Here is a 23,422-nt window from a genome sequence, read left to right on the forward strand (position 1 = left end):
CTTACCCGGCGGAGACAAGGGTCAGGAATGGAGCTAGGTACAGGGTGGCTCCAAGACAAAACTACAGGCGAGGTGAGGCGAGTGTTACCGGCAAGACAAGGCAGGGCTTCAGGCGAGGAAGCAGAAGGCAGGGGAAGGGATACAAGGAGTAAGGACAAGAACAATTCAGCAGACATGCTCTGGTCTCTGGAGGTACTTATGCAGCCAGCTCCAACGAGAATCAGCTGCCTCAATTAGTGCTCAACAGGAACAGAAACAGGGTAGACTGGAAAACCTGGAGCAAGGGTCAATGGACCGGACCGTGAACTGGAATGTGAACTTCATGGACCGGACCATGACAGGAAGTGCTTGAAGCAGGAACGATAACAACTTTAAAAAAAAGCAGTTGGACAAGTACAGAGATGGGAAAGGTTTCAAAGGACATGGGACAAACATTGTCAAAAGCTTGGATGGGAACCTTAGTCGCAACGGACAAGGTTGGAGTACACGTAACGTCAATAAGACCAAAGGATGGATTGTGGACTTCAGAAAAGGTTAGGATGAGGGAACACACACACCAGTCCTCATTGCGGGATCAGAAGTGGACATGGTGAGCAATTTCAAGTTCCTGGATGCAAACATCTCTGAGGATCTATCCTGGGCCCAAAATATAGATGCAATTACAAAGGAGGCACTACAGTGGATATACTTTATTAAGAGTTTGAAGAGATTTGGTTTGTCACCAACGACTCTGACAAATTTCCACAGATGTACCGTGGAGAATATTCTGACTGGCTGTATCACTGTCTGGTATGGGGGGAGGGCACTGCGTAAGTGGCAGAAACTTGTGAACTCAGTCAGCTCCATCATAAACACTAGCGTTTTCCAGCATCCAGGACATCTTCAAGGAGCGATGCCTCAAAAATACACCATCCATCATTAAGGAGCCCCATCGCCAAAGACATGCCCTCTTCTCATTGCCACGATCAGAGAGGAGGCACACACTCAGTGATTCAGGAACAGCTTCTTCCCCTCCACGATCAGATTTCTGACGACAACATAACACATTTCATGACATATGCCGGTGATGTGATTCAGATTCAGATTCAGTTCCTGATTCTGACCAATTGGACCGAAGGGTTTGTTTTTGTGTTGTGTGATTCTATGACTCTATGGATCTTTTGAATTCACCTCCCATAGTACTTCGGGGTCTGAGTCAGTGATTGAGAACAAAAGTCAATAGATTTTAGAGAAATCAAGGTACTAGGCGAAAGGCCAGGAAATTGATGCAAGATGGAGATTACATCAGCCCTAGTGTAGTTAGTTACTGAGTGACCTGCACTTTTCCGATTTCTTGGTGTATTGTTGATACAGTTCGAGAACATCTTTCTTCAAAAGGGGATATTTTATTCTCATCGTTAATTTAACTCGTGCTTCTTACATCAACGCTAAGGGTACTCAGACAGCACAAATGGTGGAACAAAGCCAGAAATACAGAAAAATGTAAAAGGTGGCTTTGGTAGTCCATGCACATTTTTTCCAGTATTTTCATAACGTAGCACTATAAGTAACCTCCTTCTCCTCCACGCTGGCTGGTATGGTTGGCTGTTTCGTTAATACAGACCCCGCGTACAGGCGCTGTTCAAGCGGAGCTGTGTGAAAGCTGGCCAGAGGACTGACAGTACCTCCTCCGAGCCGGGGGGGGACGCTGTGGTTGTCCTCCCAGCTCCGTCCGCCTGTCTGGAAGGAGCCGCAGTACCTCCTCCCAGCCGGGCGGCGCTGTGGTTGTCCTCCCAGCTCCGTCCGCCTGTCTGGAAGGAACCGCAGTACCTCCTCCCAGCCGGGCGGCGCTGTAGGTTGCTGTGAAAACCGAAACCGGGGGGTGGGGGGGGGTGGAATGGGGTGGCTGGTAAGCGGGAAATGGCCGCTGCACTGCAGCACCGCCGCTCCCAGGTCCCCGCAGACGGCGATGCAGACTCTCTATGACGGAAGGTCGGGCGGCGGGACGGTGCTCTGCGCGCTCCCGGCCCTGTGGCTTCAGCGCTAGGTGGCGGTGCCGGGCCGGAGCCGAGTCATCTGCGCTGGGCGGGGAAAGCGGGGAGGGGCGGGTGCAGGTGCCGCACAAAACGCGCTCGCCCACCGCTTCCCAGTCATCGAGAGAGTCGGGGAACCGCAGTGAGCGTCCGAGGCGGTGTGGGATTTACAGTCGCTCGGAAAGGATCGACACTCGAGACGCATCCTCCCTCCCGCCCCCCCCCGCATACACACACAAACACAAACCGCAGGAGCGATCGACCACCGCGGCCATGATCCCGCACTTAACCGGGCGTTTGAGGATGCTGCTGCTGGCGGCGGCTCTCGTCCTCGCCCCGCTCTGCCGGGCTCTGGAGGTAACAGCCCGCGGGACCGGTGCGCCGTCCGGACGAGGGAGAGTGGGGTGGGGGTGGAGGTCACTTTCCTGGGCTGGAGAGGGGGCCTTTGGACGAGGAAGGGGGAAGCTAGTTGCGTCCTTCCTAAAGGAACGGATGAGGGGTACCTGTCCCGGGCTCCCGATGAAGGGAATGGGGTGGGGTGGTCTACCTTTTGCCAGGGTCTCACAGATGAGGGGTCCCTCTTGAGAGATGTCGTGGCGGTCCCTATCCTGGGCTATAGATAGAGGGAATGTCTGGGCGTGGGGGAGGTAATTGGGTCCCTCCCGTGGGAAGGGGAACACCTTCGTGGGCTACCGTCCCATGGGGAGGGGACCACTTTCCGAGGCTGGCTTCCCGTGGGGAAGGGTTCACAATGCTGGGGTCCCGCGGAGAGGCGATCGTTTTCCTGGGCTGGCGTCCCGTGGGGAAGGGTTCACTATTGGGGTCCCGCGGAGAGGAGATAATTATCCTGGGCTAGGGTCCAGTGGGGAGAGGTTCATTATCCCGGAGTGGGGCTGTCTGGGCTGAGGTCCCGTGGGGAGGGGTTCACTGTCCTGGGCTCCCGATGACTGGGGAGGGGATTGGGTTTATATATGTATAGCGATGTGGTCACTGTCCTGGGGTCTTAAAAGTGTGGCGATGCCTTTGAAGGGGTGCGTTCAACGTCCTGGTCTGGGGGGTGCTTTTTGAGGGAGGTGTAGGTCTGCTGTGGGTGAAGGGAGTGGGTACCTTCTGAGGGATCGGTTCTGGGCTGCGATCTCTTGGGAGGAGGTACTGCCGTTGGTCGTGGGGAAGATTGAGTGCCTTTCGGGGACCAGCTGAGGAAGAACTTAGCGGTTTAGGGTTTGGGTGCCACTCAGGGGAGGACTGCCCGATGATGGCGTGGTTTCCTGGGGGGTTTGGAGGACACCGTCCTGCGCTGGAGAGGAAATGCGTCTGAGAGGAGAAGCAGTGAACAAGATGAGGGTGCCTCTGATGCAAGGGCTGCGATCACTATCCCGAGCTGAGGTTCAGGGTGCCTCCTGAAAGGGGATTGAGTATTTGGGGGAGAAACGAGTGTGGGGATTTTGGGGGCAGGAGGTGTGAAGTGATATGCGGGTGGGTAACTGGGTTGGCCGGCCTTGGGTCTCAGTGGTTGACTGGGGGAGGGAGGGCTCGTAAATAGAGCTGTCCTGTTTGAGAAAGAAGGCTGAGGTATGTCCGCCCCTGTCATGAGGGGTGGGTGAGTTGGGATAAACATGTGCGGACATGGGATCAAGGCGAACCTTTCCCCTGAGATTAGGATGCAAGTTCCCGATCATACCCCTTCCCAATGAGCCTCCACCCCCTCCTCCAATAACTCCTCCCCCCCCCCCATGCCTTCTCCACTCACACTCTCCCCTGGCAGCCTTCCTTCCCGATTTCTTTACAATCCCGGTTCCTGCGTGTTCTTTGTTTGGCTTCTTCCAGCTTCCTTTCGTATGTGCGTGCGTGTGTTTAGATGCTCTACAGCGGGAAAATGTATCCCCTTCTGTCAGCCTTTTCGTCTGTTAATAGCGTCCTTTGCCCCCCTATGCCGCACCTTTTCCCTCCCCCCCCCCCCACAGCCCTTCCGCCCCACTCCCGTTTTTAATCTATCAAATCAGGTGGTTGGCCCTTAAAAGATGGCGCCTCTGCAGTGCGCAAACATCCCCTGCCTCGTCTGTACATCACCCTCTTCAGAAACATTTTTACCACCAAAGTCAATGTAGAACCGTTTTCCAGAAGAATTCAGCTGTATCGTTTCGTAACAGGCAAAGGGTTGTTGCATTTAAAGATGTGTATATTGTCATTGCTGTGTGTAAAACCAATCGAATAATATATGAAAAGGAGAAAATGGAAATAAATCAGTATAAAAATAAAATTGCCTGCAATATGTAATTGAGAGACTTAACCTGTTTGAATCTTGACTTTGTAGTGAGCTAAAGACTTCTGCATCCTATTGCCTACGTTTTTATTTAGCTCTGATAATCTGTCTTTCCCTGCATTTCTTACAATTTAGGATAATTTAATTGAGTTTATTAGGTTTATTTTTTTTATGTCTGTTGCACATTTTTTGGCTGTATTCCCATTTTTTTTCTGTTTGTCTGTCTGGGTTTTGTTCCTGTTCCATTTCTGTTTCGTCCCATTTTATTTACATTACCCAGTGTGTTGCTGTAATAGGAGCAAGCTTCTGTTTGACTTTCAGCTAATAAAATGTGCTGTTATCATCAGAGATGTTTCTCTATTTGCAATATATTGATGTTTTGGAAATGACGGGTTAGTAGCCTCTTGAGTTTTGCAGTTTGTTTCAAGCTGGGGTTATTTCAGTAATAAATTAGGCATAAGGCATTTAAGTTTTCCCATGTTATGGTCAATACTAAAAGAGAGATTGTATTTCAGTGACGAGGCTGATCAGCCTTGTCTTTGTTCATTTTTTGGTTTGGGCAGTCTGACATTAAACATGGCATTAATTATGCAAATATTACTTTGCAATAGGGCTGAGTTATTGAGGTTCATAGGGGTTGTAATAAACTATAAGAAATGAACTTGCCTTTACTACATTTTTGTGAAGAATCTTGCATGAGATTTCTTAAAAAGAATTCCTGAAGCATTAAAGTTGGATGATGCTGGACTTATCTGTGAGGAAATCAACTTGGGTGGATCATTGTTGCAGGAATTTTTTTTTCAAATGGCTGCAGTTCTTGTCATAAATCCTGGGGGTGGACTCATTCCAAGGAGCTTTCTGCAGTTTCCAGGCTTGGGTTGATTAGGATTGGGTTGTAGGAAACAGAGCTATCATTATGCTCTTATTTATGGATGGTGGCATTTTGTCAGCTTTCAGTACACTTTAATTGGTGACCAGGATGGATAAGGCTATTTGCTGCTGAGTTGAACTTTTTGTAAAAAAGATGGGCTTTGGTTTCACCATGGGGACCACCTGTGTGCTGTTTCACTGTTGCCTTGCCCCTAGGAGCCATCTCAGTAGGTTAAATCCAAAGTATAATGCTTTCATTTAGAAAATGTACCAAAACCTGTCTGTTGTAATTTGAAGCTTATTTGCTTTGATAAGGGCTTCACGGTGGCATAGCAGTTAGTGCAACGCTATTGCAGCTTGGGCGTTAAGAGTTCAATTCTGATGTTGTCTGTAAGGGTTTTCTGCGTTCTCCCCATGATTGAGGAAACCCACACAATGCTCTGGTTCTCTCCCACAGTCCAAAGACCTACCGATCAGTAGGTTAATCGGTTATTATAAATTGTCCTGTGATTAGACTAGTGTTAAATAGGTGAGTTGCGGTACAGCTTCTTGATGCAGAAGAGCCTATTCCGCATTGTATTTCTAAATAAATGGTTAATCACCATGCAAACCAAGACAGTTCACAGATTTGACCTAGTCTTGGCTTAGTTGACCTATCTCAATCAAGAGTGACTGCCTTACCTGGTAACAATCTCACCTTGCCTCACTGCAGAGACCCAAGAACAAAAATTCAGACTGACACTTGGGTGTCATACTGTCAGAAATGCCATTTCTCAGATGTAATGTTGAACTACAGCCCCTTCTGAATTCTTGGATGAACATAAACAATCCCAAAAACATGATATTTATGGAGACTGTGCACAAATTGATTAACATTTTCTGCATGGCAGCAGTAGCTATATTTTAAGTGTTCATGGCTGTAAAATACTTAGTCATTCTGAAAAGGACACAATAGGTGTTATGTAACTGAAAGCATCTTGGATGTGATTTTCGCTTCTGAATGCAGTCTGCCATACACAGGTCTGTTCTTGCCCACCATTTACATTTGTATTTTTCAGTATAGCAATATGAGAGTGATGTTACCAACCAGAACCAGTAGTGCATTAATAACTGGGTGGCTTTTCTACCACTATACAATCCTCTTCTTTTCCACCCTCCCCACAAGCTGCTCCAGCAATTAAATTTGGTATGTTTTGTAGAATAATTTTCTGATTTCACTTTATACTGTGATTGTTTCAGTTTCAACCATTAGGGAAGGACTCAATTAATTGAGATAGAGAAAGATTGAGCAGAATAGGGCCTTAATCATTGCAGCATAGAAGAATGGGGCTGATCTTGTAGAGATTTTTTTTAAATCACGAGGAGCAGAGTTGGGGCAAATGCATGCAGCTTATTTCATAGGATTGGGGAATCAAGATCTAGAAGGCATAGGTTTAAGGTAAGGGGAGAGATTTAATAGAAACTTGAGGAGCAACCCAGAAGGTAGTCCATATATGGAATGAGCTGCTAGAGGTAATGGCTGAGGCAGGTATAATATCAAAAGACATTTGGGCAGGTACATGGCTAGGAAAGCTTGTGGGATATGGACCAAACGTGGGCAACTGGGACTAGCTCAGAGAAGCAGCTCGTTTGGTATGGAGCAGTTGGGCTGAAGAGTTCGTTTCCTTGCTCTTTGACAATGATCTTTTCTGCATTAAACGTCCTTGGGACCTATTTCATTGTAAGGTCACATACATCAGTGCTGTTGATTAGTCACAAAACTAACAAAAATGCATTTACATTGCTAATATCAAAAGTTTTTTGATCTGAATTTCTAAAATTCAGGGGTTTTTTTCCCTTTCTTAAAGAAACAGGATTTCCCTTTCAGCTTTGTGCAAAGATTAAGTTACCATTCCATCTTTCTTGTGAATCACAAAATGGAAAGTGGTAAAGTGGGGGCATAATAATCAGGATTAGCATATGTTATGGTGAAATGTGAGGTTATCCACCTTGGTAGATTTGAATGGAGGGAGAAAAGGTCAGTATTTCAGATTGACATTAACTTTCTCTTTTTCACAGGTACTGCCTGACTTGAGTTTTTTTTCAGAATTTTCTCTTTCAGATTTCCAGCATGTTATTTTTTTTGTTGGAAGAGAGGGACTGGAATTCTGTTGTAGGAAAGGTTATTACATATATAAACTCAGAAAATTAGCATGCAGGATATAACAAGCAGTTAGGAAGAAAAGGATTATTGGCCTTTATTGGTGTATATGAGTATGCGACTGTGCAGGGCAATGGTAGGAATATACCCAGAGCACTACTCTCAGTTTTGGTCTCCTTACTAAAATCGATTTGGAGAAGAATTACTGTGTTTATTTCTGGGATGAAGAGAACTCTGAGGAGGTTGCGCTCATTATTGAGAGAAAGAAAGAACAATCATATTAAAATCTAAGATTTTTAGGGAACGAGAGGGCAGATGCAGAGACAAAAACAAGTGACTACTGCTGGAATGTGAAATGGACTTTAATATGGGGAAGTGTGAATTCATGCCCTTTAGTAAGAGGAATCATCAGAATAGAGTGAGACTAAATAAATGGAAATTTCTTCTGAGTAGTGAATTTGTGAAATTATGCCCTCAACACTGGTGGAGCTGAGATCAATAAGTGTATTTAAGGTGGGTGTAGATATATATTTGAAAGATTGGGAGTGTGTACAAGATTTGGCTTTTGTGCATTAGTCATTGTATTGAATGGCAGGGCAGGCTTCAGGGCCTGGTGGCTTGCTCCTGCTATTTTCTTGCATTCTTGTGGAGAATTTAGTTTTCAAAGCCGAGCTAGTGGAGGGATAAGAAACAAACTTGTATGGAGATGTATAAGGCTGGTGATGGCTTTGAGCCTGTACTTGCTGGAGTTTCGAAGAAAGTAGGGGAATCTCATTAAAACCCATTGAATACTGAAAGGCCCGCACAGAGTGGATGTGGAGAGGATGTTTCCTATAGAGTCTAGGACCGGAGGGCACAGCCTCGTAATACAAGAACATCCTGTTAGAACAGAGTTGAGCAGGAATTTCTTTTGCTAGAAGATCTGTGAATCTGTGGAATTCATTGCTACAGGCGGCTGTGGAGGTCAAGTCATTGGATATGTTTAAAACAGAGGTTGATAAGTTCTTGATCAGTAAGACCATCCATGTTATAGGAAGAAGGCATGAGAATGAAGTTGAGAGGGCAAATAAATAAGCCATGATCAAATGCTGGGAACATACTTGATGGACCAAAGGGCTTAGTTCTGCTCCTTTGTCTTATGGCAATGAGGATCTTTGATACTGACATTATGAGACATTTTAAAGATCCCATGATCTAGAGATATACTAAATATAATTGAAAACTATGAGGGACTACTTAATCTGAAGTTGGTAAATTTAATATTCATTCCAGAGGGTTGCTAAGTGCCTAGACAGAAGTTGAGGTGTTGTTCTAATTTGCATTGAGCCTCCCTGTAGAAGTGGAGGGCCTTTCAGACAGGCAGGTTGGAGTGGGCTTGTGAACTAGTGACAAGCAACAGGAAATTCGGGATCACCCCTGTGAACTAAGCACAGCTGCTGTGCAGAACAGTCACGCAACACTTTTTAGTTTTATAGCCAGAGAGAGAACTAAGGGCACAATTAGATCAGACATAACCTTGACCATAGGACATGAGAGCTAAATTAGGCTCTTCAGCCCATCGAGTCTGCGCTGCCATTCAATTATAGCTGATTTATTAGTCCTCTAAACACTGTTCTCCTGCCTTCTCTCTGTAACTTTTGACACCCTGATTAATCAAGAGTCTATCAACTTCCGTTTTAAATATACACAATGACACAGCCACCTAAACCAGTGAATTCTACAAATTAAACACATCTAGCCAAAGAAATTCCTTCTCATCTGTTCTAATCTTCTGAATGATTGGGTGGGTTCAAGGGACCATATGAACAATTTTTGCTACTGTTTCTTAGTTATCGACCCTTGGATCTTGATTCCATCTTAGTAATGCTGTTGAAAAATGACCCACGGTGATGTTTCTCGATATAGTAACTATCAAGAAGTTTGCTTATAGTCAGTTAAGCCTCGAGAAAAAGATGTAATTTGTTTTGCAACCAACAAGGTACATTTATTGCACAAATACAGGAAATGTAGCAATCAGAGCACAGCAATGCACATATCTGTGAATTTGCTTTGGGATCAAATAACCAGCCTTTAGTCATGTTGATTAAAGAATAAATACTGTATAGGGATAGCTCCCCTGCTTCTGAAAAATAATGCCTTGGGATCATTTGTGTGCACCTGGGAGGACAAGTGGAGCGATGATTTAATATTCTCATCAGAAAGGCGGTGTCTTCCTCCAGATTGTCAACCTAGATTTGTACTTAACTCTCTGGAGTGAATTCACACTGCCTTCTAACACAGAACTGAAGTATGGTAAATGAACCACAGCTGACACATGGTTTAGTCCAATCTGAGCAGCAAACTTAAAGTGGGCAGGATACATTATGGGAGAAATTGATTGGGTGGGGGGAGGGGTAGAATCTAAATGTAGGACTAATGGACTTTGTCCAAAGATTGAGATTTTTGAATCTGAGGAGGTTCATATCATATCCATGAAGCAGTTAAATAAATATGGATTTCATTAATGAGTCCTCGGGAGCACTTCCTAATATATTAAACAAATGGACATTAAAGACAACAGTCCAAACATAGTACATTGAAACACAGTACAGGCTCTTTGGCTAATAATGTTGTGCCAACCTTTTAATCTACCCCAAGATAAATTTAACTCTTCACTCCCATATAGCCTTCCATTTTTCTTTCATCTGTGTGCCTATCTAAGAGACTCTTAATGTGCCTCTATCACCCCTGGTTGTTTGTGTGTAAACCCTAGCTCTAACATTCCTCTATACTCTCCTGTAGTCACCTTAACACTTTCCCTTCAGATCGATTAAATTTTAGTGTTTATTTCAATATACAGTGGATTCTGGTTAATTGGGACCAGTAAATTTTGGGCCAATTAAGTGCTTGTCCCAATTAAAGTTTCATGGAAATAGTTAAAAGATATAACAAAGACAAACTACCATTTAACTAAGAAATGCATAATTTGTTAAAGTGAAATACAGAACAAATTAAAACCCTATCAATAGTGTTGCAGTACTATAAAATTGTATTAGTTCCTAATATTGATAAAGGAATTCATTCACTGTACTGTATGCTGTCATGTTCTTTTGACTGTAAATGAGCAAAATCAACGCAGACGCCTAGTCCAGATAATGGACTGTTTCCATTGACTTCCTGCGTAAAGTCAAAATAAAAAATGATCAAAAGTCATTGCTTTTTTTGAATCTGCATCTGTTGGCCCAAATAGATAAATAACACAAGCATATGCAACTGGCACTGTTGAAAATCTTTGCTCTGTAGTGCCTAACAGACACTTAAGTGCGCTTGGCTGATGCTAGTTAGAAACTGTTTGGCAGCAGTCTCCTGCCGCATGGTATCCCAAATAAACCATGGGAATCCCTGCTATTTTCTTGATTAGTTTTTGTTCTTAAAGAGTTGTCCCAAACAAGCGGGTGCCGTGATTAACACGGGACCCAATTCACCGGAATCCACTGTACAGATTCGGTGTCTCTAGGTCCCCTTTAGTGGTTTGGAGGTTATTTTGGCCATCAGTTTCAGCTGATGAAGGTCAGTGTCTGGTGTAGTCATAGTTTAGGTAAAGTTACTTTGCCACTAATTTATGTAAGGTGGATCTGTAGATGAAGAGAGAACAAACAAAATAATGTATTTTAAGGTGTTTTCCCCCTTCACCCCACCCATCTCCAAACAGATCTCCATGAAAACAATTCTTTTACTGTATTTGTTTTTAAATTTCCCTTCATGTATATGTCCATATGTTGAAATATCTAATACCAGATGGTATGCATTTAAGATGAGAGGAATAATTTCAAAGGAGATGTGAGGGGCAAGTTTTTTTTTAAACACAGAGGAGGGTGCCTGGACTGCACTGCCTTAGGGCAGGGGTTCCCAACCTGGGTTCTACACACCCCTTGCCTAATGGTATTGGTCCTTGGCATAAAAAGTTGGGAACCCCTGCATTGGAGACTTCTGAGAACCATTTAGATAGGCACCTGAGTATGGAGGAAATGGAAGGATATGGTCATTGTGTAGGCAGAAGAGATTAGTTAGTTTTTTGATTATTAATATAATTAGTTCGGCTCAACATTTTGGGTCAAAGGGCTTGTTTCTGTGCTGCGTTGTTCTATGTTCCAGGTGGTGTTTTACTCGTACCACTTAAGGCACACTGTAAATATTGTCACTTAGGGTTAATTGTCATGCACGGTTGACATGGTGGAAATCCTTCCCTATTGCTACAATGACCATGCTACAGAGACCTAACTTAAGTGGCTGGGGTGGAAAAATATATCCCATTGCTGCTTTTTCTGTAGCTTTATATCAGACACTGAAAACTTAAGGTTAGATGAGATTTGCAGTTCTGAAATTTGACATGACTACTTGTAAAGCGGCACAGTGATTGACCATGAGATCTATAAGACATTGGAGCAGAATTAGGCCATTCAGCCCATCATGTCTGCTGTGCCGTTCGATCATGGGTGATTTATTTTCCCTCTCAATCCCATTCTCCCCATAACCTCAATAGAGATGTCATGTGTTCAAGCAGCTGAGTAATGCCTCAATAGTTTTCATGCAGTCTAAAGTAACTGGACTACAAAATCAAGCTCCTCCAATAAAATACAACATTCAACATCCAGAAAAGTCTCCTTGCCATGGCTTTTAAAGTGGTAGAACAACACTTTGGTAAACAAACCTGATTTGACTAGGCTAGGTTCATTTAATGTTTGAACTGTTACTTATGTTCTGTTATATTTATGACTTGCCCTATACTGTTTGCCAACTGTGTTCCCTCCTGCCTACATGCAGGACATGGAATTATGATAAATCTAATTATTAAAAAGTTACTGAACTCAAGAAATAGGCATGCAAATCATTGCTTTACCTCAGCTCTACTTACCTGTTCACTACCAATAACCCATCTAAGTCAAGAAGTTTACCTACCAGCTTATAGAATGATTCAGCACTTGCAGCTCTTTAGCACAGAGAATTTCACTGCTTCATAACTCTCAATGTCTTGTGTTGTCTTGCAGAATCATTGAATAGTTATAGTAGAGAAGGAAACTATTCGGTTTGCTATGCCCATGCTGCTCTTTGGAAGAGCACCTTACAAATTCTTTCCCTTAGTCACTTATCCATAGCCTCACAAGTTCATTTCTCTGCTCATATTAATTCAAATCCTCTTCCTTGAAGGCCACCTTTGAATCTTCATCCACGTCTTCAGGCAATGTATTGCAAGTTCCAGCCATACACTGTATTAAAAAGGTTATATTTAATACAAGATTATTAACTTGTCCTATCCTTCTAGATTTCTCCCACAAGGAAACATTCTTGCATCACTCATAATGTTGAATTTTTTTTTTTCTAAATCATCATCATCTAAATTCTCTATCCATTTTGTTCAATTTCCCTTCATCCATAAGAATCATTTAGCAAACCTTTGCTGCATATTTTCAAAACAAGTACACCCAGTGGCTACTTTGTTAGGTACAGAAGATAGCTAATAAAGTGGCCATTGTGTTTACCTTCGTGGTCTTCTGCTGCTGTAGCCCATCCACCAGGTTCGGTGTGTTTGTATTAATATGCTCTCCTGAACACCACTGTTGTAACGTGTGGTTATTTGAGGTACTGTTACCTTCCTGTCAGCTTCGACCAGTCCGACCATTCTCCTCCGACTTCTCTTATTAACAAGGCATTTTCACCCACAGAAATACTGCCTGCTGGATGTTTTATCATTTTTCGCACCATTCTCTGTAAACTCTAGGGACCGTGGGTGAAGATCCCAGGAGATCAGCAGTTTCTAAGATACTCAAACCACTCTGGCACTAACAATCATTCCACTGTCACAGTCACTCGTATCACATTTCTTCCCCATTTTGATGTTTGATGTGAACAATGACTGCATACTTTTATGCACTGAGTTGCTGCCACATGGTTGGCTGGTTAAATGTTTGTGTTAATGAGCAGGGTATGCCTAATAAAGAGGCCACTGTGTGTATGTCCACTTTTTAAAGTAGACTGAAACTTGAAGTGTTCCAAATATGATCTTGCCAAAGTGCTGTATTATGCCAGTAAGCCTTCTCTACTTTAGTACGCTATTCTTCTCACAGTAATGGCAAACATTCCATTTCACTTGGTCATTTACTGTGCCTTTGTGCTCTTTCTCTTGTATGTAGACATCCAAGGCTTTTATTCTAACAATTGAATATTATTCTGCCTTTTCCTCTTCCCACCCAAGTGGATTAACTTAATATTTCCAGAATCTTTACTCGGGAGTGCTACTTTTTCTCTATAACTTTTCACTTTCTTTCCTGATACAAAATCTAGATAATTCAGCTCACTCTTTTGTCATCTTCCTTTCCTACCAGCTAAGCATACACTGGAGGGATTCTAGTGGATTGACTATGAAATTTGAAATGTTCAAAATGCATTTGGAAGTATTTGTAGTTGCTGCCATCAAGATGAAAAATTTAGCTTAATTCAAAGTTTAAAGTAAATTTATTACAAAGTAACCTTTGTGGCCATTCACAAAGAAATACAGTAGAATCAGTGAAAAACTGCATTTAAAAGGCTGACGAACAATCAATATGCAAAATAATGTGAACTGTGCAAAAATGTAAATGGAATCAGTTCATTGTTGAGTGCAGCTATCTATGCTGGTTCAGGACCCTGATCATGGATGGTAATAATTATTCCTCAACCTGATAACGAGGCTCCTTTACCTCTTTCCTGATGGCAGCAGTGAGAAGAGAGCATAGCCCAGAAGGTTAGGGTCCTTGGTGGTGGATGCTGTCTCGAGGCAGTGCCCCTTGTAGATCTGCTCAATGGTAGGGAGGGCTTTTCCTGTGATGGACTGGGCTATATTCACCACTTCTTGTAGGCTCTTCCGTTGTTGGGAATTGGTGTTTCCATAGCAGACCATGGTGACAAGGAAAGATTGGAAAATGTGTTCAAAGCCTCGCTGAAGAAGTATCCCTATTGACTCTTGGAAATCCCTGACCATTTAAAATGCAGAAGGAGCATTCTGGGTGGCATTGAGAACTTGGAGGGCATGCATTGGGAGCACACAAAAGGCCCTTGTAAATGGGAGAGGTACCACACCACTTCACACAGTATCCACTCGTCTACCCTGTGTTCATGTCTGTCTTAAAACAGATGAGGTGAATGTTTTTTGTTGATATGAATCTTTAGAGCTTACTTGAAGAGTAGTGAAAGCAGTCTTCGAATGTTTTTAAAAGGTATTTTATTAAATGGTAAAGTATGAGTGGCTGAATGGTCTATACTTTTAACTGTTACGTTAATACAATGTCAGTTTACAGTAAAACAACAAAGTGATTCTTGATTAGAAAAAGCAAGGCTGGAATAGAGAAATGTGTGACCCATGGTTTATGTGGTGTTAAATTCATGTCAGTGAGTTAAATACTTCTCACTTCTACGGAATGATTGGAGGTCTTAATGTCAGAATCAGATTAAATATCACTGGCATATTTTGTGAAATTTGTTTTGTGACAGCAGTACAGTGGAGTATAACAAAGTTACAAATTACAATTGTGTGTGTTTATATAAATAGTGCAAAAGTAGAGCAAAGAAAGAGTGAGGTAGTATACATGGGTTCATTGTCCATTCAGAAGTTGTGGAGGGGAAGAAGTTGTTCCTAAAACATTGCGTGTTTCAGCCTCTACGTCCTTCCTGATGGTAGCAATGAGAAGGGAGCATGTCCTGGGTGATAAAGGATTCTTAATGACGGATTCTGAATATTTGTTTCACCGTTAGTGAAGTAGCAATTTATTCTGTTCAAATAAACTTCCATTTGCTCTGTAGTATTAGTACTATTATTTAATTCATCCTATATGATTTTCAATTTATAATTTATGATGTGGGAAATAACCAGATTATTTTTCTTCCAAATATTGGTCTGTCAAGATTTCACAATTCTCAGGTCATGTATAATGTAATTCATTATTCACTTAGGTGGTCCAAGTATAGATCTGATCAAGAATTCTGTCTCTTAAGAAGATGAAGGGGGGGGAGCAGTCACTTCATTATAATTCAAAAATATGCATGGATAAATTGATTATACAGGCAGAGTTTAGCCACATTCTGTTGTCATTACCAGGAACATCAAGATTAGACCTTGCTACATAGTACTGAGAACTCCATTTCAATTTTCATCTCTTTCCCACCCCACTGATGATATAAATATTCTAGTCATGGATACCACATTTAAACTCATGAATGGTAGGGTATCAGAAAGTAATTACCTTTCCAATGATCATAGAAACTAATTATTCCAGAACATTCCTGTTTTGGGTTCTGGAACACAGGTAAGACCACTGGCTTCAGTACCATTTCCCAGGGTTGTGTGCTGAGACCATTGCTGTACGTTCTACTCACACATGACTGCATGAACAAACGCCCGAGTAATCACATTGCCAGGTTTGTCAATGACGATAGTGGTGGGGCTCATCACCAACAATGATGAGATAGCCTTCAGAGAGGAGGTGGAAGAGCTCAAGGCCTGGTGCCAGGTAAATAACCTTTTCCCCAATGTCAACAAGTGATGGTTATTGACTTCAGGAGAACTCTCATCACTCACAACCCTCTTTACATTGGTGGCACAGCAGTGGAAATAACGAGCAGTTTCAAACTCCAGGGAGTACACATCTTACAGAACCTCTCATGGTCCCAGAACATTCTACACAATCAGGAAAGCTCACCAATGCCTCTACTTTCTGAGGAGGCTGAAACAATCGGGACTGTGCACATTTATATACTCAAATTATTCTGCAGATGTGTAGTGGAGAGCAAACTAACGAGCTGCATCACTGCATGGTATGGAAACTACACTGCGGCAGACAGGAAGGCCCCTCACCAGGTAGTCAAAAGTGCCAAAAGCATCACCAGTATAAATATCATGAAGGATCCCATTTACCCTGCCCATGGACTGTTTTTCTCACTCCTTTCAGGGAGAAAGCTATGTAGCATCCACGCCAGGACCACCAGACTCAAAAACAGTTACTTCCCGTGAGTAGCAAGGCTGATCAACACCTCCACCCACTAACCCACTCCTCCGCACCCACCACTGCTTTATCATTTCCTGTCAGTCACCTTGTGTACAGACACTCCTGTGCCTAGTGTCACTTACTGGACAATCAACCAACCTACGTATATAAAGTTTATTTATTTATATTTATTGTTTTTTAAAAATAATTATTGTGTTTTTAATTTCGTTCTTTACATTTGTGTAATGAATATGATATTACACAGTCTTGTATCTGTAGGACTTTTGAGTATGGTAAGATAAGTGGTGGGAAAATTGGGATGATTGCCAGTGACTCTGAAGAGGAACCTTTGAATCTTGTTGAGAAAATGTAATTGATTGGTGAATAGAAATATCTAAAGGAGCAAATCAGTTGTCTTAAACTATATGACACAGCAGAACTAAGCTATTTGACACATTGAGTCTGCTCCACCATTTCATCATAACTGATTTATTATGTCTCTCAACCCCATTCTCCTGCCTTGTTCCCATAACCTTTGCTGCACTGGCTAATTGAGAAACTATCACCCTCTGCTTTCCGATGACTTGGCTTCCACAGCCATCTGTTTTCACCAGCCTCTGTCAAAGGAAATTCCTCTTCATCTCTGTTCTGAACGGATGTCCTCCTATTCTGAGGCTGTGTCCTCTGCTCCTAGACTACCCTCATTATAGGGAACATCCTCTTCATATCCACTCTATTCTGGCACTTCTCTACCACCTGCCCCACACTCTCCCACAGTGCTTCACCCTCATCTTGCCTAACATCCTTTGGTCCTGTTAGATTTACAAACTCATAGTCCGCTCCACATTGACAAATACGGTACTATGCAGAAGTCTTCGGCACGAGAGAGAGAGAGAAATCTTCGGCACGAGGGAGAGAGAGAGAAAATTCTACGGCACGAGGGGGAGAGAGAGAAAATTCTTCGGCACGAGGGAGAGAGAGAAAATTCTTCGGCACTAGGGAGTGAGAAAGAAGTCTTGGGCACGAGGGAGAGAGAGAAGTCTTGGGCACGAGGAGAGAGAGAAGTCTTGGGCACGAGGGAGAGAGAGAGAAGCCTTGGGCACGAGGGAGAGAGAGAGAAGCCTTGGGCACGAGGGAGAGAGAGAGAAGCCTTGGGCACGAGGGAGAGAGAAAATTCTTCGGCACGAGAGAGAGAGAAAATTCTTGGGCACGAGGGAGAGAGAGAGAAGTCTTGGGCACGAGGGAGAGAGAGAGAGAAGCCTTGGGCACGCGGGAGAGAGAGAGAAGCCTTGGGCACGAGGGAGAGAGAGAGAAGCCTTGGGCACGAGGGAGAGAGAAAATTCTTCGGCACGAGGGAGAGAGAGAGAAGTCTTGGGCACGAGGGAGAGAGAGAGAAAGTTCTTGGGCACGAGGGAGAGAGAGAAAGTTCTTGGGCACGAGGGAGAGAGAGAAAGTTCTTGGGCACGAGGGAGAGAGAGAAAGTTCTTGGGCACGAGGGAGAGAGAGAGAAAGTTCTTGGGCACGAGGGATAGAGAGAGAGAAAGTTCTTGGGCACGAGGGAGAGAGAGAGAAAGTTCTTGGGCACGAGGGAGCGATGGTGGATATAGAGATTAATGTTAAGCATTTGGCAGTAAGGCAGTTTCAGTTATAGTTCCTTTAATAAATGTGCAAAGCACTTGTTTTTAAAAAAAATGACACTTAGCAAGATTAACTGGGACAAATACCAAAATGCAATGATCAAGACTTCAATGGGGTTTTGAAGTCCATTGCTTGTGGCGAGGGTGTTGGTACAGTGAAAGGGTTAGCAGAGGAACCTGAGCATCTGAATGCACTTGTCTTTGCACTGCATACAGTAGAAATTGGTGCAAAATATTACTAATTTTACCAATGAACAACTGGTTATCTTGCTGTGGCTTCTTTCCATTGCAGGTTAATGAAGTTGGGCACAGATTAGCCACGATCTAATGGAATCGTAGAACAGTTTAATGATTGACTTGTTACTATATTTCTTGTGGCCAGTCCCCATCCTTAGTTTTCTTTCCCGTAAGTTATCTCTGGATGTGGGCACAGCCCTGCATTAATTATTGATTAGTTATTGCTAGTCTGCATTGTAGGTATTTTCTGAGATTGACTCCCAGTGAAAGAATTAATTTGCATGCCCAGTAGGGTTGTTCACCTTTTGCTAATGTAATTTTGTGTAGTTTATTGCAAAATAAATTAAATTCATCCTGGATGCTTTGTTTAATTCTGAAAAGAATTGGCAGGTGATAGTGAAAACCAGTGGCCATAGAAACTGAACATTATTCCTGTTGGGGGGGGAATAACACAAGGGTAACGGCAAGGATATAATAGTGCAGTACAGCAAAGTTGAAATGGAGGGGGAGATAAATCAAGTATTGATTCGATGTTTTTAAAAACAATTTTGGTTCGGTTTTATGCATTGATTGATAACTTGGCAGTTACATTTAGCAAGTTATCATTAAACCTTTTTCTGTGACTCCATTGCCAACAAAAGATTTTTCCAAGCTATCGTATCTCCACCAGTAATAGTTGTACTGGTGCCTGGTACTAATGGTGCCAAGCTAATCTGCAAATAGTCAGTTTAAAAGTGGGACTTTCCTCCAGTGTAGAGATGCCACAAGTCTCCACCTCCGAAAACTAAAATTATTTTATATCAAGTAACATTCAATGTTGATTTAATATTCTCTGTGGATTGAGTGTGATCTCCCAAAACCCTCCCTTCCATTTTCCCCTATTACTGTGAGGAATATTCCATTACATTGTCAAATTGCTAGATTCTAACTTACAACAGTGATATCAGATATAAACAGTTCTCGGCAGTTAAATTGTTCACTGTGTGCGGCATTTAGTTATATTTAATGAGTATTAGAAGACCTTGCAGTTCTATTTTGCTATATTTAATATACTTTAAATGTATTTAATCTGAGAAGTGTTGATTATATTTCAACTGAATAAATCTTTAAGTATTTTTAGTCCCATCTCCATCAGTGTTTCAGACCAATTTAGGTTCTGAATGTCAGGATCATATTCTAAAAACTTTGTGCTAATTTTAAATGCTGTTTGAAATAAATGTACAGCAGGCTGCGTTTATATCAGTTAAGGAGCGCTTTTGAATTCTTGCCAGTACGGAAAGGATTTTGGTTGTAATTTTCAATAGTAAATTCCCACCAAACCTTTAATACAATACCACTATTATAAACATGTGATTTTGGAGATGCTGGAAATCCAGAGTAACGCAAACAAAATGTCAGTCGGTCAAGCAGCATCTGGGGAAAGGAATAAAGAGTCGACATTTCTGGCGAGACCCATCATTGGGACTGGAAAGGAAGGGGCAAGAAGCCAGAATGAGAAGGTGGGAGATGGGGAAGGAATAGAAGCTAGAAGGGGATAGGTGAGACCAGGTGAGGAGGAAGAGAGGTGAGAAGCTGGAAGGTATTGTAATGTTGATTAAAGTAGCTGCATTAGTAAACAACTAGGTTGTTAAAAAGCTAATTAGTACATTTTAAATGTCCTCGGCCATTCTAGGTCTTGCATTGCTGAATATTGATAAGTAAATCATCAAATTGGGTATAGATATTTGCTGAGTTTATTTACGTTTCATCTACTGGAGTGCCATTCTTTAAAGCTGTGTTACTCTAGCAATTCCTAGTTTATAATTCATAATATATATTGAGGAAAGGAGAATCAGGATGTGCGACATGAGATTTGTTGTTTTGCGGCAGCAGTGCAGTACATAAAATATATCATAAACTAAATAAGGGCTATATAAGTAAGTAGGTAGTGAAAAGAAATAGTGAGGTAGTGCTTACGGGTTCAATGTCAGTTCAGAAATCTGGTAGAGGGGAAGAAGCTGCTCCTAAAACGTTGAATGTGTATCTTTAGGCTCCTCTACCTCCTCTCTGATGGTGGTGGGGGTCCATAATGATGGATGCTGTCTTTTTGAGGCATTGCATTTTAAAGATGTCCTCTGGCGCAGAGGCTAGTGCCCATGATAGAGCTGGCTGAGTTTACAGTCCTCTGCATCTTATTCCAATCCTGTGCAGTGGCCTCTCCATATCAGATGGAGATGCAACCAATTTAAATGCTCTGTACGGTACATTTGTAGAAATTTACTAGAGTGTTTGGTGACATGCCAAGTGTCTTCAAACTCATACTGAAATATAGCCTCTGGTGTACCGCTTTTGTTGTTGTATCAATATGTTGGGCTCAGGATAGATCTTCAGAGATGTTGACACCCAGAAGATGGACAATTCCGTGTTTTTTAAAAAGAAGTTGCCATTTGAGTCATTAGCTAATTAAACTTGCAGGATTCCACTGCTGAGCAGGCGATTAGAAAGAACCATTTTAATATCCTTTCTACACCACCTCAACCTGTCTGACATTGAGAATTTAATCACAGGATCCATCTTTCTGATTGTATCCATTAGGTAACGAGTACAGTGGTTGCCTAATTACTTAAATGAATGTATACATCTAATGCTTCCATTTTGAACATGGTTTCCATGAAAGCAAGAATATTTGAGTATGTTTTCCTTTCTACTTTGTTTGCATAATGTATTTACAATCTACTAAAGATTTCAAACTGTTTTCCCCACCGTGAGGAGGGTGCTGTGATACATGCTTCTTTGTTTCAGTCATCAGGAATATTATTGTGTTTAATGAGGCTGTTGTGCTGATTGCATTAGTGGGAGTAGGTGTTGGTGTAGAAAGTGTACAGAAATTGGAATCATGACCCCCCCCCCAAACAAAATTATTTTCTTTTTGCGTGATATAATGTTGCCATTGTGTGAATATTATGAAACTAACTGTAAGTAGGCAGGAATATTGTATTTTGATCAGCCAGCTTGAAATACAAGTTATCAAATCCTAAGATTGTAGTTATTCTATATTTTTGTACACTCAATGGCCACTTTTATCAGGTGGCCCTGTACCTAGTAATGTATGTTTGTGGTCTTCTACTGCTCTAGCCCATCCACTTCTAGGTTCATGGGTGTTCAGATTTGCTTTTCTGCATACCACTGTTGTGATGTGTAAGTTATTTGAGTTACTGCTGCCTTCCTGTCAGTTTGAACCAGTCTGACCATTTTCCTCTGACCTCTCTCATTAACAAGGTGTTTTCGCCAACAGAATCGTCGCTCACTGGATGTTTTTTGTTTTTGCACCATTCTCTGTAAACTCTAGAGCAGGAGTTCCCAACCTTTTTTATGCCATGAACCCCTACAATTACCTGAGGGATCCATGGATCCCGGGTTGGAAACCTCTGTTTAAAGAACTGTTGTGTGAGAAAATCCCAGGAGATCAGCAGTTTCTGAGATACTCAAACCGCCCTGTCTGGCACCAACAATCAGTCTAAGTCACTTGGATCACATTTTTCCCCATTCTGATGTTTGGTCTGAACAACTGAACCTCTTGACCATGTCTGCATGCTCTCGTGCATTGAGTTGCTGCCACGTGATTGGCTGATTTAGATATTTGCATTAATGGGCAGGTGTCCCTGATAAAGTGGCCACTGGGTGTATACTACTCCGGAAGAGACTCAGTAACAGATAGATGTGTTTTTTGGAGTTGCTACACAGGCAAGATACTTGTAAGAGAATGGGAGTTTACCTCAAATTTTGCAAAATAGATACAGTTTGCTGATTCACATCTTCATAATTAATATATCTTGTTATAGTCACATATCAGTGTCTCCATTGATTTCCTGAATCACTGCAGTAAATTTAAATTGTTTTTAACTTAAACTGATCATGTGTGGCAGCTGGAACAATACGTACTCACCGTGAAAATGCTTTTGCTTGAGGTCCCCTTTTTACAACCTAAGCGTATTCCAAGGTAACTGTGGGTCAAGTATCAAACAATTTTCAAAAGTGACCCTCAGGATATTGTTTGTTTGTGGCTAGAGCTGAAGAAAATGTCCTCCACCTGTTGTGCTGCGGTGTGCATTAGGAAATGGGATACCTGTACATTATTAAAGACGCAAAACAAAGATTCCAGTGTAGACAGTTTGTTTCCCACGAGTACAACACAACTTTCATTGTTATATTGAGTAAGATCAAAGATTCTGTAGTTCAGGTTTTTTTCATTTTTCTATCCTGCAGGAAGCTCAGTACTTGGACACATATTTTGAAAAAGCTATTATATTTTAAACCCCAAAAGTGAATTTGCTTAATTTGTGCTTTCTACCCTAGAGAAAAGCAGTTGAGTTGAGGGGTATGGACCGGGTCAATGGGAGTCGGCAGAATAATACTCTGGCATGGACTAGATAGGCTGGAAGACCTGTTTCTGTGCTACAGTGCTCTACCACTCAAATTATTCTGATTTTATTACCCCTCTCAACCCCATCCGTCTGCCCTCTCCCTGTAACCTTTGATGCTCTTACTGATCAAGAACCAATTAACCTCCGCTTTAAATACACTACTGTGCAAAAGTCTTGGGGACATGATAAAAAAAATTCTGTAAAGCAAAGATGCTTTCAAACATGAAATGAGAAGTTTCTAAGTATCAAAAAAAATTGTAAACAATTGTAAAAGAGAAAACTAAAATCAATATTTGGTGAGACCTCCCTTTGCTTTTAAAACTACATCAGTTTTCTTAGTTACACTGTCGTGCAGTTTTATAAGAAAATCAGCTGGTAAGTTGTTCCAAGCATCTTGGAGAACTCGCCACAGTTCTTTTGCAGACTTTGGCTGTCTTGCTTGCTTCTGTCTCTCCAGGTAATTCCAGACAACCTTGATGTTGAGATTAGGGCTTTATGGTGGCTACACCTCCAAAGCCATATATATATTAAAAAAAAATAGATCAAGGGTGCCTAAGACTTCTGTATAGTACTGTATACCCAATGACTTGACCTCCACAGTTGTCTGTAGCAATGAATTCCAGATTCACCACCCTCTGGGTAATGAAATTCCTTATCATCTCTGTTCTAAGGGGACGTCTCTTTATTCTGAGGCCATGCCCTCTGGTCTTAGACTATAGGAAGCAGCCTCTCCAGATCCAAATATCTGAAATATTTCAGAACTTTCATATCTGGACAGCACAGTAACACAGCTGTTCCTCCTACTGAGACAGATCGAACAGCCTGGGCTTGATATTGACCATGGGTGCTATCTGTGTGGAGCTC

At 42.2% G+C, this 23,422-nt stretch overlaps 1 protein-coding gene across 4 annotated transcripts in view; it reads left to right on the forward strand.

Moving 5' to 3' along the window:
- Positions 1-2,096: 2,096 nt before the first annotated feature.
- Positions 2,097-23,422, forward strand: part of appa (amyloid beta (A4) precursor protein a) — a 216,980-nt gene continuing 195,654 nt past the window's right edge. Inside the window, exon 1 of one of the 4 annotated variants that reach the window (XM_072259874.1) lies at positions 2,097-2,369. In XM_072259874.1, the coding sequence (XP_072115975.1) occupies positions 2,286-2,369 (84 nt within the window). In that variant the 5' untranslated portion in view covers positions 2,097-2,285. The remainder of the gene's footprint in view (positions 2,370-23,422) is intronic. The other 3 variants (XM_072259876.1, XM_072259872.1, XM_072259873.1) reach the window with 3 other exon arrangements.

Source organism: Mobula birostris, chromosome 6 (assembly GCF_030028105.1).
Source record: "Mobula birostris isolate sMobBir1 chromosome 6, sMobBir1.hap1, whole genome shotgun sequence".
NCBI lineage: Eukaryota > Metazoa > Chordata > Chondrichthyes > Myliobatiformes > Myliobatidae > Mobula > Mobula birostris.